We start from the raw sequence: 14,188 nt of genomic DNA, 5'->3' as shown, positions 1-14,188 counted from the left end.
TTCTGTTTGCATTTATCCCTCAATCATTCATATTGGGGACTTTTTTTTTCCAGAAATGTAACATTCAATGTATTTTTCAAAGGGTCCTAATTTTTCTTGAGCGTTTTTAAATTTAAAATCGATAACTAAATGAAAGTCGGCAAACGCAAATTAAAAAAAAAATCGGAAGAATATTTATGAGCACATAATGATGATTTTCATATTTTTGTCAAATATAAAGTTGTATGATAAATTAACTCAGCAGAAATTTTTTTTGAAAACATTATTATTTTATCAAATTGGAAAAAAATGCTAATTTCGTTAGTAATTGAATTAAAACTCAGCATGAAAAGTGCCGGAAAAAAAATTTACATTCATGATAAAACCCTGTATTGTAATTTTGTATTTGATTCATAAAATCTGTGGAAATGTTCTCTGATGTTATACCAAACGTTGACAAATTCAGTCTTTTCACTTGGTAAATAACAATTCATTTTCAAAACGTTAAGATATTTTCTTCAACAGGCCTTCGAAATCTTTTCCCAGTAGCACTAAAGTTTAATCAATAAAATCTATTAAAAAATGCTAAAAAAAAATAAAGAATGTAGACTCTCCTAAAATTTGCTTAGGAATCTGTGAAATTTTTGTTATTCCCAGGATTTCAGCAAATTTGGTTGACACGTTATATTAAAAATGTTTTTCGCGAATTGCAGGAAAAAAATCAGGGCTTCGTAGGGCCAATTTAAATTGTGGATTTTTTTTGGAAATACGTACAGAAAACAGAAATTTAGATCAGTGAGTTTGAACCACAAAAATAAAAAAAAATATATATCTCTAGTTTTTTAGTTATTGCTGTGATATAGATACATAGCTCCAGAAGACTTTTAAAGAAAGTAATGAGTAGATACCGCCAGTTAAGATAAAAATGATTATTATATGGAAAGGCGTTAAACGTGTTTGTGCATCGTACGTTTTTAAGGAAAAATGTGATGCAAATGATGTCTATGTTAGGAAGAACGAATGTTTGCGAAGAAGTTAAAGTTAATTGAAAAACTATATTTTCAAAGATTTAAAATAAATGATTTGAAATAAAAAAAATCGCTTAAAATTTGTAATTATTATTTTTTTATTATCTAGCAAATCTTTTTGTTATTATCTATAGAGTTCGATAAATGATTTACGAGTTTTATTTCATATTAGGGGAGGCCGCCGAGAATATTTTGAAATCAAACTGGCCCGTTGGTTCAAAAGGTTTCTCGCCCCTGCTCTAGATAAAGTTCAAATAATGAAATAAATTGTCAATTTGTGAATAATGAATACGTTAAAACCATCAAAACTGATTTCCAAATAGCATATTAGGCGATAAAGTTACATAGAAAACAATAATATAAGTTTTTGGTCGTTAAAGTTCAAATACAGATAAATACAGATTTTTTCATGAGGCCGATACAGATTTTTTAAAAAACCATCTGACAACCCTGGTCAAAGCAGCATCATCACTTTACCTACGAAGGCAAACTTATTTTCTTCGGTAAAAATAGTTTAATTTCTCCCGATTCCAAAAGTGTAATTCGGTTTCGATCCGGGGCAATCCGAGCACTTTTCACCACGAAACGGTAGCGACAGAATCCGGGCCAGCCAGTTGGGCGGAAGTGCGTTGAAAAGGTGAAGAAATCGAAAGCTCTGTGTGGGTGCGCCCCGTCTTCAACGTCGTTCATACGAAGCCATCAATCAGCAGCTGGTTGCATCGTTTGATAAGAGGAAAGCAAGACCTTACTTCCGGAAAATGACTCGTAAGTGTAATCTATACAATATCGATTTGTTGATGTAGACAGATTTGAATGTTGCTTTTCCGTTTGGAAATTGATGGCCGCCATTTGCGCTACAAAAGCGTAAGCCGATTGAGATGAACGAACTATGCCCATCATTGGCCATGGTCATGTACCTGGAAATCTGTCCGAACATGATCCTAATGACATAAAAGCCAAATCTCCGAATCGCAAACATACTGACTCATTGGATTAAAATAAAAACCCAAAAATAGACGTCCCGTCGTCTGAAATCAAACCAAATGCAACTTCTTCGTTTTATCATTATTGGCCTACTTTGCATCTTTTCGGATTTTTTTCTAGTCGCGATTCTTTGGATAGGGCTACCAGTTTGAAATTTGTGCTTCGTTGAACTATCTTTGCAAACATTGTAAACAAAAAGGTTCAAATTTCTCGCAATAAATGTTTAAAATTCGGTGAAAAACATCTTGTTTCGACGATTGCTGTGTATTTTTTCTAGATCGTTCCTTGAATTTTGCATATATTAAGGTTTATTTCATTTTCCAGGCGGTAATCAGCGTGAACTTGCTCGTGAAAAGAACATGAAGAAGCAGCAAAAGCAGGGGTCCAGCAAAAAGGAAGACGGATTGACTCACGAGCAGCGAAAACAGCGGTAAGCCAAAAATAAAAATTTGATTTTCGAGTTGATATTTTAAAATTGGATCCATCCTCTACTACATGAATTATGAATCCGTTGAGAAATTATTCCCGTCGATAGAATGTTTTTTAATTGGTTTTCCAATATTTTTAATTGCTTTTAAAAGTGTAACAAAGGAATTGTTTTTTTTTAAATTTTTTTTATTACTAATTGCTTTTAAAATAGTTCGAAATTTTTTACAATAATGATTCAGAAATAGGCTAAAAAGGCCACTTAAAAAAACTTCGAAGTCATATATGGGCTCTTATGCAGTAGAGGGTTGTTTCTTTGAGTAGAATCGTTTTAATGAGAAATTGCCGTGTTATAATTAAATGTCCACTAGTTTGAAATGGAGCTTCGAAATGTAGTTAGAAATGGTTGATAGATATTGATTAATTTCAATCTTTATTTGAGACATTTTTATGGCATCTGATTTAAACCACTTCAATCGTCCTCTCATGGAACTGAATCTTAATCCTTAGTTGAAAAATAAAGGCTGCAGCTTTAAATTTGATTCCAATATTTGAATGCTCAAACTTTATATTTTAGATAATCAATAGTTTTGTACCTTTATGTTTATTTTTCGTTCTAGATATATCCCACCTTAAAAGTGGAAATCGTGCGACTGACAAAGAGTGAACATCGTTGATTTGAAGCAGTAGTCTTGTCAAATGACATTTTTAGAAACAGAAAACATAAAATTGAAAAAAAAAATCTAAGCAAAACATTCGAAGCTCCATTTCCAAGCAAAAACCAAATCTTTTTTTTAATACAAACAAGTATTATTTTCAATAACACAACGTAAAAACTTGTTAATACAAAAAGTTTTGAAGAATGCCACAGAGTGGTAAATTTCTGGGGAAAAAAATTAACCAACAGCATATCTACTGAATCGAACTTAAGCGATTATTTTTTTTTTCATTCCCCTAAACAGTGACGCCGATATAATGCGCCAGAAACAGCAGAAAAAGGAACAGGACAAAGGCGCAGCAACATCTCAGGGCAAAAGTTAATGAATTGTTGCCCCTCTCTGTAGGAAGCGGGAAGGAGAACGCGCTTGCAAAACCATCGCAATAGATATTAATGCACAATACAACAAATGTTTTCTTTGGTCGCCGATCGTTAACTCTTTCCAGCATCCGATTTCCTTTTCGTTTCCTGTTGGGAGTTCTCATCATTTACCTTATTAGGACAATTACCTGCAAGTAAATTGTGGATAAACTTTTTCTCTATTTTTTTTATTTCCTCGCACAACAGCTGAATACCTTTTTTTAAAAAAAAAAAACGAAAACAGACAAACTTATTCATAGGCAGGACTGATTAGTTTTGGTTCCTTCCCTCCAACAAAGGCATCGAAAGAATGATTGAATAACATTGGTCAGTTCAAAAATGAGTTTATCTCATAGGCTCTTTTATATGGTTGGACAGGCGTAAAATATAAATCAGACATCAACAAAAAGTATTCAACAGCAATTGTAACCCGGACTGTTCTGTTTCAATCATACATCTCCCGACGAGAACGTTTACTTAAATAAACATGTTCATCGTGAAGTTATGAAGTTTAATTATCAGCCAACAGCCGAAACAGAATAATAACTACAGCATCAGGTATTGAATAATTAGTCACTTCGAACAGTTAGTGCACTTCCTACGAAACCATTTAGGTAGAGTAGTTACATCAGAAGCAAACAACTTATAGGGCAAAATAAACAATAAAAAACAGATCTACTTAACACTACTTGAATTGTGAATAAAAATAAAACCAATCTAACAGAAGGCGGTTTTAAAATATTTGAAAAGAGAGGGCAGTTTGAATTCGTTGTAATCACAGCCAGGCCAGCTATTATAATTACCTACATAAGTGATCCGAATAGAAGAGAAGGTACTCCCATACAGATACGTGGAATAATTTCTTAAAAGATAGTTGAATGGATTTCTTTAAGGACAAGTAACAGAAACGAAATAAAAAATTGTATAAATTATAGCGATAAGCACGAGTGGTAGCGTTTTTCGTTTGTTGGAAAGAGAAATTCCCTGTCTTCTATTTTCCTTCCGAAAGATGTTAAATAATTGATCAATATCAAAAACTGAAAGTTTTTCTTAAAGCCTAAATTTATTAGCCGTTGCAGCAACAAATATTTTATTAGTTTATCAGCCTGCGGACGAACGTATCCCCATTTTCTGTTTTTTTTTTTCTACATTCAGGCACTCAGACAAAAAGGAAACGTTAAACTCACATGGATTTTCACGTACACTCAGGCAAATTATTATTATTATTTTCATAAAGTGGGCCATAGACTACACAACATTTGCACAAATGCGATGAAATTCTGTCGCTGTGAACATGATTAGCATCGAGTATGGTACTGCTTCAATGAGCGCGCAAACAGTTTGAGTAAAATCGGTCGGGATCGAAATATTTTGTACAAACAACCAGGCTTGGCAAAAGTCATCGTCATGAGGCGTGAAGCTGTCGTGACTGTAAAGCCTCTTGGTCCGTCAAACTCAATTGACTGTTCCTTAACGACCAGTCACTTCGTTTGCCAGTCATTCATTCCCCATTCATTTGAAGCTAAAATAATAACCTAGTCAAGCAATCGCATTCAAACGACCGATGACGAAAAAGAAACGCACTTATTATTATTGTTGCTCCTGCCAGCAAGCCGAAGACGACCGAAGAGGAACAAGAAAAGCATTTATTATTATTGTTGCTCCTGCCAGCAAGCTCGTTTTCAGTTTTTTATTGCTATTGTTGCTCTCTGCCAGCAAGTCGTTCAATTTGTTGTACCTGCCGTCAGCAGCCGATCGAAGTATGAAGAGATTTGCCAGTCACTCTCAGGAGAAATTTTGACCATGTGTAGGAGCTTCGCCAGTCGATGATGGAGAAATGTTGATTGTTGTCGTGCTTTATCCGTCATGCGATGCGAGTAGTGAGGCTCCGTCCAATTGAGAACAGTGCCAGTCGTTTGATGAAACAAAACTAGTCGGGTCAAGCGTGAAGGGCGAAATTTACCATCACTGCAAACAACCCTCTGTGGCATGGAGTATGGTGCTGTTTGACAAACCTCAGACCATTTACTCAGCTCCAGCCGGGGTGGAGGTGGTTTTTTGTTGCTGCTGTTGCTATTTTTGCCAGCAATCGTTTGTGTTCGCGCGAAATATGTTTATATCGTGTATGGACGAGCCTAGAGTCAAACAATCGACGAGGAATCATCGCATTTGCACATGCCATTTGTGTAGTCTATATGACCCGCTTTATGAACCACTTTTTAAAGTGAAAAATTTTTTTTCTTAAGAGTCTTACGAAATTCTCTCAGTTTTCATAAGAATGTCTTATGAAAAATAAAAGAAACGGCATTGTGGAAAAAATAATGAACACATTCATTCATTGCATCAGGAATTTTTCATCGTCGCACGGAGTTTTCCCTAATAGTTAAAAATGATTTTCTAAATGGTAAGTTTGAGTAAAAGTTTATTTTTTGTGACGCTGAAAACATTTGTGAATCAACATAATTTTGAGTGAAAGCCCAAAACATTTATTTTAAAAATACCATCAGATCCCAAAATTCAATGCATTTCTAGTGCCTAAAAAATCCAACAAATGTAATTTAAACGAAACACCGTGAATAGCAACTTCAATTTTTAATGATATGTTTATTCAAATATATGTTAGCTACTTACATGCTTGTGTTTATTCAGCTAGGCGTAAAAAAAAATCAATCGTCGACAACATTTCACGGTTCATAAGAATTACTTAAGAGTAAATATTGAGCAAAATCTAAAAATACACGACATGCTACTTTCACATGTCAGTGCTTATTGCTTTCTATATATGTACTAGAGTAATACTTAGATGCCTAGGTGTATAAAATGCAACGAATATTGTTCAACAGTCAGAATATTTAAAAGTCTACACCTGAATGGTGTAGTTCAAAGTACATAAGTATAAAAATGAAATGCACTTTCAGTCATCACATTCAATTTTATGTGTTAACAAATCGATCCCCACGCAGACCTCCAACCGTCAAAACTAGAGTTCACTTTGCTGTACCTTTTGTTCCAGTAAGGTAGCAGCGAGGGCGGCACCGTTTTTGTCCCGCCAGGCCGCTTCCATCGATTGCACCGCGTCGTTCACCAGCATCTTGGCGATTTCGGCCACTATTCGTTCCTTGACCTCGATTTCCTCCCGATCGAAGTTGACCCAGCGAGCCTCCTCGTCAAACATTTCCTGGGCAAGGATTTCGTCCACCTGATCCCGTTTGCGTTTTCCGGCTCCTCCGCCACCGTTTGCAAAGGCCAGATATGGCAGCGTACAGTGCTGTTGTTGCTGCTGCTGTTGCAGGTTTTCCTCGTTGAGAATGCATTTGATTCGGGTTTTCATGTGATTCTGAAGACAGCGAAGTGGATCGGGCGGGTTAAAAAAAGCTAAAGGTCGTTTTTCGTACTGCACGGTGCGAAAGGAAACGTCCGGTGGGGAGGAACGCACATCGCAGTACAGTTCGGTACACATATCCAGGATAAGCTTTTCGTAGATGTTGGTGACATGGTCTGAATTGATAGATTCTAGTGGTGTTTGTTCGTTGAATAACAACTGAGTACGAGAATTGATCAGCTCATCGATTCGTGCTTCTGATGGGAAAATAAGAGCCAGTGGACTTCCGTTAGCAGGCGGAATGTAAGGAGGGGGTGGCTTGTTGGGAATTTCTCGGAAAAATACAACTTGTTGCTCAAGTTGTTTAATCTCCTGTTCGATCTGAAGTTGCTGCCTTCGAAGTACTTCGGCTTCGTTAATGATATCTGGCATTCGATTAGTGGCGATCGATGCGGTCCCGGATGTGCTGGGACCATGAGCTGGAGGCGTTAGATAGGGATAGGTAGAGGAAGAAGAGCTTGTGGATGCTACATTAATGTGGGGGAAATTTTCATTAACGTTTTTGTGTCGCATTTTAATTTCATTTTTCTGTACTTCGCTACCATTTTCATCGTCGGGTTTGGGGGATTTGGAATTTTGGGTTTCGCCTAAAAGAGAATTACCGTCGACACTTTCTGTGGAAGATTTTCGATCATCGGCTAAAAAATCTTTGTCAGAAGAGTACTCATCTTCTGGGTTAGAAACTGAAGCGTTATCGCTCTCAGAACTCAATTTTCTAGCTTCTTTTGGTATCTCTGGAGATCGCATTAAAGGAGATCTCTCCAATGTTTCGTTAAGTTCCCCGAGGCTATCGTTCAAACAAATTAATCTTTTCTCAAGGTCAGATGTTTGTGGTACACTAAGGTTGGAAGATGCTTTTTCAATCGACAGAACATAATGTTCCGTTTCAGTTTCTTCTGCAGTGGTTGGAGTTGAAGCAGATGAAGAACCCGAAGTGATTTCTTCTAAAGAAATTTCGTCCACAATATCTTCCGAAATTCGATCCGTTGATTGCGAGTTAGCTTCACTTAGCAAAGAATCATTCATCAAAGGTGGTAGCGAAATGTCTTCTATCAAGGGTTGAGATTCTTCCGCTTCCTTAGTTTCATTACCAAATTCGGTATGGGTTGGCTCATCGAACGAGCTTGTGTAGCTGAAAGTGGCCATTTGCTCACGGCATCCCAACTCCGACTCTTCCACAGTTGTATGGAACTCAACTGAATCAGTGGCCAGTTTTTCTTGCTCAGTTTGAAGTAGCTCTTCAATATGAGTCGTCGAAGAAAGAATACAATTGATATTCTCAGTTATGTCACTTACCCTGGAGATAATTTCTTGCACGTCTATAACGCTATTCTTTTCATCTTCAACTAGTTCTTCCGAAACTTCTTTCACGGGTTCTTCAATGGATACTTGATTATCCTTAGAATCGATCGCCTTAACCGACTCGTAGGAATCAACAGTTGTCTTGAACGAACTAGTTTCACTTGTGCTTCCACCCGACAAATGTACTTCGGTTTCATTTTTGGACCTGTTAATGCTCACGTTATTGTCAAAACTATCGCTACTATTTAAACCTGCAACCGATTGCTCCAAAAGAACCTTTCGCATATCTTGATTCTCACGGAAGCCTTCCAAAACGCGAAGTTTTGCATCTTCGTACAACCGCTCCAAGCTAGATTTTGTCAAGCTATAACTTCTACCTGGCTCATAACGAGCTTCCTTGATTCCTGTCAACCGGTACCACAATCGGTTTAACTTGTTTCCGTAGGCCTGCACCTTATCATCGCCACTTGTCGTTTCACTATCACCTCCGCCACTGTGAGCCCCTGAATCTTTCACCGGTATTGCCTGCAGGGTCTGGAGGCTCTGATCGATGCTTCGAATCCGGTTTAACATTGCAGCATTCGATTCAACCGCGGTGGTCGAAGGCACCACTAGTTTGCGCTGATTGAACTGCAACAAACTACGTTCGATGTCCAATAGCTCCTGCTCTTCCCGGTCCAGCTTCTGGTGCCAATCAAGTAGGGCCTGCACATGTTGGCGTCGTTTGTTGAGTTCTTCCTCTCGTCGCTGAAGTATACTGTAAAAAAGTATGTAAAATTTTAAATTATAATAGCAAAAAACACGTTTTGATACTTACTTTTCAAGTTTTTCACTTGGTTCAAGCTCAATCCCTCGCACTGCTGCCGATAACTGAAGCTGAGACACTTGCTGTTCCGATTTTTTCAGTGCCAATGGTGAATTGAACGTGGTCGTCGTTGTGGTCCTCGTAGTTATTCTCCTATGATGCTGTTGATGCTTTCCGATAGACGATGCAACTCGCCTATCTGAACCCGAACTGCTCGATTTCCTTATTGATAGATCGGATCTATCGTTGGATGATGGTAGCGAGTTTAACTTGTCCAAAGTAGAATGGGAGTTCGGCGACTGCTGATGGCGTTGTTTGAATCTGTAAATATTTGGACAAAACTTAGAATTACCAAACAACTACCTACATCAAGAATGGATCTTACTTATTCAATTCGGAACGTTCCTTTTCTAAGCGAACTAGGACGGCACGTTGTTTCTTCTTGATGACGGAGATTTGTTCCATCATGCCGCGTTCCCGATAGCGTTGCTTCTGAAGCTCCAACCATGCCAGCTGACCCTTGGCACGATTCATCAGTGCCTTTTCTTTGATTCGGGCACGGGATGTCAGTTGATCCCCCTTGGATTGTTCGTTTTGGATCAGTTGGTCGTACTGAAAAAGGACAATTTTAGTTTTGTTCCTTACCTCTATATAAAAATTTAATTTTGTTAAATTCAAGAAAAATAAAAACATACCAATCCAATGGACGAGTAGCTCACATTGGTTTCGGAAATCGTCGCGGACAGGATCGACACCTCCAGATCGGTTCGGTTAAATATGGCCATGATGTCGCTGCCCATGGTGGTATCCATCGCAAAAGATGAAGCCGAAACTAATTCACCAGCTACTGGCTTCTGTTGTAGCGCTTGTTCCGAGGTGACCGTTTCGTCTTGCTCCGAACTGGACTGCGAAAGTTCATGGGGAGGCGGTTTGATGAATTCGATGCTGTCTTTTTGGTCGTTTGCATCCGTTAGATCGTCCGCGGGATTTTCATTTGGTCCACAAATAACCATCTTCAAGGATTCGATACTTTTCGACTCAAGGTGCGATTCCCTAAGAACTTTTAATCCACCGGAAAGAATTTCCTCGCTGATTTCTGTCTCGATGCTAGAGGTATTATTCTGTGGCAGTGAGGGTGATTTGGGCGGTTCCGATTGGTAGCGTCGAAGACTTTCTTCAAATGAAGGCAGATATTCCTCTGGGGGTGGTGGGTTTGTGTTGTGGCTATCGGACAAGCTAAACGATCTGGAATTGGTCAGTTGGGACTCGCTGGTGGAAGTTTTACTAGGACTTCCATCCGGACTGTGTTCGGAGCTGGTAGTTTGATCAGATGTTCCCGTAGTTGAAGAATTCTCGTTAGGTGATTTTTCCTGTTGATCATTGCTTTTTTGTTCCGTTGACGGCTGTAAAGTTGTTGATGGTTCAGTTTGTTGAGTTTGAGTTCGTTCGAAGTCCTCGCTATAGTTGGAAGTGGTCCCTGTAGAGTTTTTGAAGGAATTCATCGGTGTTGTTTGTGTCATTTCGTCGCGAATTTTAACACGTCCGCCATCCGGTGGCTTCTGGAGAGCCGTATACAGTTGTTGATTTACTTCAATAACTCGTGACAAACTGCGGTTGAAAGCTTCCAACATTTTTTGATATTCCAACTCTTTGTTAGATTTGTTACCTCCGTTTGCAGTTGACTTTCTTATAAGTTGGTGTCGCTCTTCAGCCTGATTCAAATGAACCTGATGCGGTCGAAGTTCCTGTCGAATATTTTCGCTTTCAAATGACACACAATCAGGGTTGGTATCGACTCCCGGGAGATTCGAGCCACGGTGAAAGTTGACAGAACGTTCCAGGAGTTGCGAACCGCTTACAGTCAATTTCAAATTTGAAATACGATCGACTGATAGCGGGCTGATAGGTCCAAGAAACGGATCGTGATGATATTTGCTAGAATCTTTTGGAATAGAAGAATCAATTTTGGTGCTACTGAGCGGCGGCAGCGGAAGCACAAAGTCTGATTTGATGGAACTGATTTCCGACGTTGTGTTCGATTCCGAAGGTTGCAGGGAAATGGAGGAGATGCATTTATTGTGAGATTCGTTAACGTCTGGTGCAGGTTTATTGATGTAAGGCACGGAATTAAGGGCTTCCAGGTATTGAACACACTTCTGATTATTGGCAATTTCCTGCGCCTTCGGAATAGGGCTTTTAGCGATGATTGATTCTTCAGGTTGAGGCACGTCGTTTGCGTTGAGTTGTTTGATTGCTTCAAGTTTTTTCCTCACCGCCACAATGAATGGATATGGGTCCGGTTGTAAAAGGGTGTGTTTTAGCCAAGGTGGTATCGTTTTAAACTCTTTTCGATCATTTTGAACTTCCTGTGGTTGAACCAATACTTCCGGCATAAGAGTTAAATTCGGAACGTCTAATTTCAACTCTCGTTCAATGTTTTGCTTAGAACATCCCATCCCGAGAACAATATTATCGTCGTTATCTGGTATTGTGGTCTTTTTAGGACTAACTATACTCGGCTGTTTCACCGGTGATGTAGGTGTTTTCATTCTCAAGGGACTTAGCAATACATCACCCAATGCGACCTCTTCGGGTTTCCGCATAATACCCATCTTTTCGGAAAAGTCGGCCTTCAACAAAGCTGAACGCCTCCTACTTTGTCCGCTTGTCGCCGAAGTTTGCCTGGACGGTTCATTCGATTGTTCTCGTTTTATCGCAGAATCCAAAGAGGGAGTAGACACAGTTTTGCGGAGCGGTTTAGCTGGGGCAACCGGTTTAAATGGAGCTGCACTAGCAGAGGACTTCCGGCTTGCTTTATCGGCAGACGTCGTCGATGGAGCAGCCGCCGATGATAGCGATCGTTTTCTAGCTTTCTGAACGTTTTTGTTTACCAAAATCTGCGTGCTTTTGCGCAATTCATCCAAACGCTTTTTGATCGCATCTTTGTCAGCTGCGGTAGGTTCAGGTTTCTTCAATAGTTTCCTCTTGGCCTGTTGTTCTTTGATAAACTCTCGTGCTTTTTGAGGATCGTAGGACTTTTCCTTCTTCGGCACTGGTTCCGGTTCACGTTTCAGGCTTTCTTTCGAAACAGGGCGGGAAGGACGCCTCGGCTGCACCTGTTTGAGTGGCATTTCCGGAACTTTGTCAGATTTGCTTTCCGATTGATTTGTATGTTTCGTTACAACTGGAGCCGAAGCTGTGGAATTAGTATTGCTTTTACCATCGGAGGAGCTTGAGGTCATTGTAGTGGCAGAAGATGTATGTTTACTGTTGGCCAATTTTAATGATTTTGGCTCCATTTGACTCTGCTGGGTCACTTCGTTTGTGCTGCTGTTTTCACTTGAATGAGAAACCGTTGAAGCTTTTGCAGTTTCTATGGCATTCTGGAAAGAAGAAAAAAGATAAAAATCGTTACCGAGTCTTTGGTTACTTGGATAGTTGCTCTGTGGATTTTCTAAATTTTTCAAAAAAATTGTTTGGGTAAAATTCATTCAGATATTTACGGTTTTATTTTAGTAGGAATGATAACATAAATCCAATCAGGTGGAAAGAGTATACAGGTTGGCAAAAATCAATGGGTAATATTATTGATGAGAGTTCACAACGAACAACTTACCACAACGGCATTTTTTTGGTTGAGACTTTGAACCAGAAACTTTTGAAACTCGTTTCCGACTTCAACTCGTTCATTTTTCCTAGATTCAAACTGTTCAACCAGGGACCTTCCCGGGACGAGAAGCGGAATTATCTTATACTTCTCACGTTTTTCCGCCATTTCCGGTCCTTCGTCTTTATTGCTTTTCGTGATGCTTGCAGAAATTTCACCAGCAAGACCATTACCATTGGTCAATGCCGAACTGGTAAATGTTCTTATGGACTTTATTACCATTGGGGTAGCCACCTTGCGAGGGGGACTTTTGGGTGGATCTTTGAGCACTAACTTTGTGATTTGCATGTTCCCTTTCTTACTAGGCGAGCCTGGCTGGATTAAATCTACATTGCGCTCTCTGATGATTTGAACTGAAAATTTTAAAAAATGTTAAAAAGGTCAATCAATTATCATTACAACTTACCTGCACTTTTCCTTATTGGAACATCCTCGAGGGAGTGAATCGAATAAGTAGCCGACTTTCGGCTACTTTTATCCGTAATCGAAGGACTTTCGGAGTCGGTCATATTGAAGCCGAATTTTCTCTATCAATCGCTTCCGGATTTTGGTTTACCTTGAAACTTTAACCATTCCTTGTCCATGTAGTAAGATGCTCCCAAAACGAACACAACCAAGAAGATTCTCGACTTCTTGAAATGGCGTAGATCATCCACCACTTTTGAAACTCGTTTTATGCTTCGTAATCGCTTTTGTTTACACACGTTTTACTTTTATTCAACCATGAATCAATTCAAATCAAAATCTAGCACTTTCATCCGTATTAGCACACTTAAAACTTGAAAGAAAATGCGAAATACGCACATCGAACCGGCCACGAAACGAAACGCATCACCCTGGAGTCATGATTTTTTTTTCTGTTGGTGCTCTTCTCGTTTCCAAAACAACCGTTGCTTGCAGAAGAATGTGGTTAAAAAAAACCTGCAAGAACGAACGGTAGAGCAAAGCAAAATGGAAGCCAAAACAAGTTTCCGCGATTGACGCACGCTCTTTTTTTTTAACTCAAAATTAAGTATGACCGAGGTTCAAAACATAGTTCGATTCTATGAACTTAAAGTTAAGTACCCTTTTTTCCTCCTTGCGATGGATCAAAACGGAGTTCGAACTGCGAACTCAAAATTGATCCCTTTTTTTTTCCTTCGGCGAGGGATCAAAGCTGAGTTCGACCTTATGAACTAAAAATTGAACTCTCTTTGTTGGACTGAAAACACTTAGCGAGTTCAGTCCGAACCGGAACAGCAACCAACGAACACGTCGCAAAATTATGTCGTTCCGGAACAATTACCGGACGACTATGAAGGAACTTCATAATGAATGCATGTTCACCATGTCAGCGTAAAATTCTGTCCGTCATTGTCATCATATGGTGAGCGGCTTGGAATGTCCGGAAACTTCCGGATGTTGTTTACTTCCCGTGGGAAGTAACATCCGGAAGTTTTCTTTGACCGGGAATGTCAAAACTTTCCACCGCTCTGTAATTGCAATGCAATGTACCGGAACAGCAGCATCCGGGTACAACAAATTTTAATCATCCTTT

General features: G+C 39.2%; 1 protein-coding gene across 1 annotated transcript; it reads right to left on the bottom strand.

The window, feature by feature from the left end:
* Positions 1-5,786: 5,786 nt before the first annotated feature.
* On the bottom strand, positions 5,787-13,525 carry LOC129747015 (uncharacterized). The gene is made up of 6 exons (XM_055741028.1): positions 13,058-13,525; positions 12,601-13,004; positions 9,680-12,367; positions 9,370-9,596; positions 8,997-9,305; positions 5,787-8,936 (listed from the first exon to the last, which is right to left on the bottom strand). Exons 1-6 carry the CDS (start codon positions 13,158-13,160, stop codon positions 6,476-6,478), a joined length of 6,192 nt encoding a protein of 2,063 aa, XP_055597003.1. The 5' UTR covers positions 13,161-13,525; the 3' UTR covers positions 5,787-6,475.
* Positions 13,526-14,188: the final 663 nt, after the last annotated feature.

The sequence above is a fragment of the Uranotaenia lowii genome, chromosome 2 (genome assembly GCF_029784155.1).
Source record: "Uranotaenia lowii strain MFRU-FL chromosome 2, ASM2978415v1, whole genome shotgun sequence".
Lineage (NCBI taxonomy): Eukaryota > Metazoa > Arthropoda > Insecta > Diptera > Culicidae > Uranotaenia > Uranotaenia lowii.
This window is presented reverse-complemented; position numbering and strand designations above follow the sequence as displayed.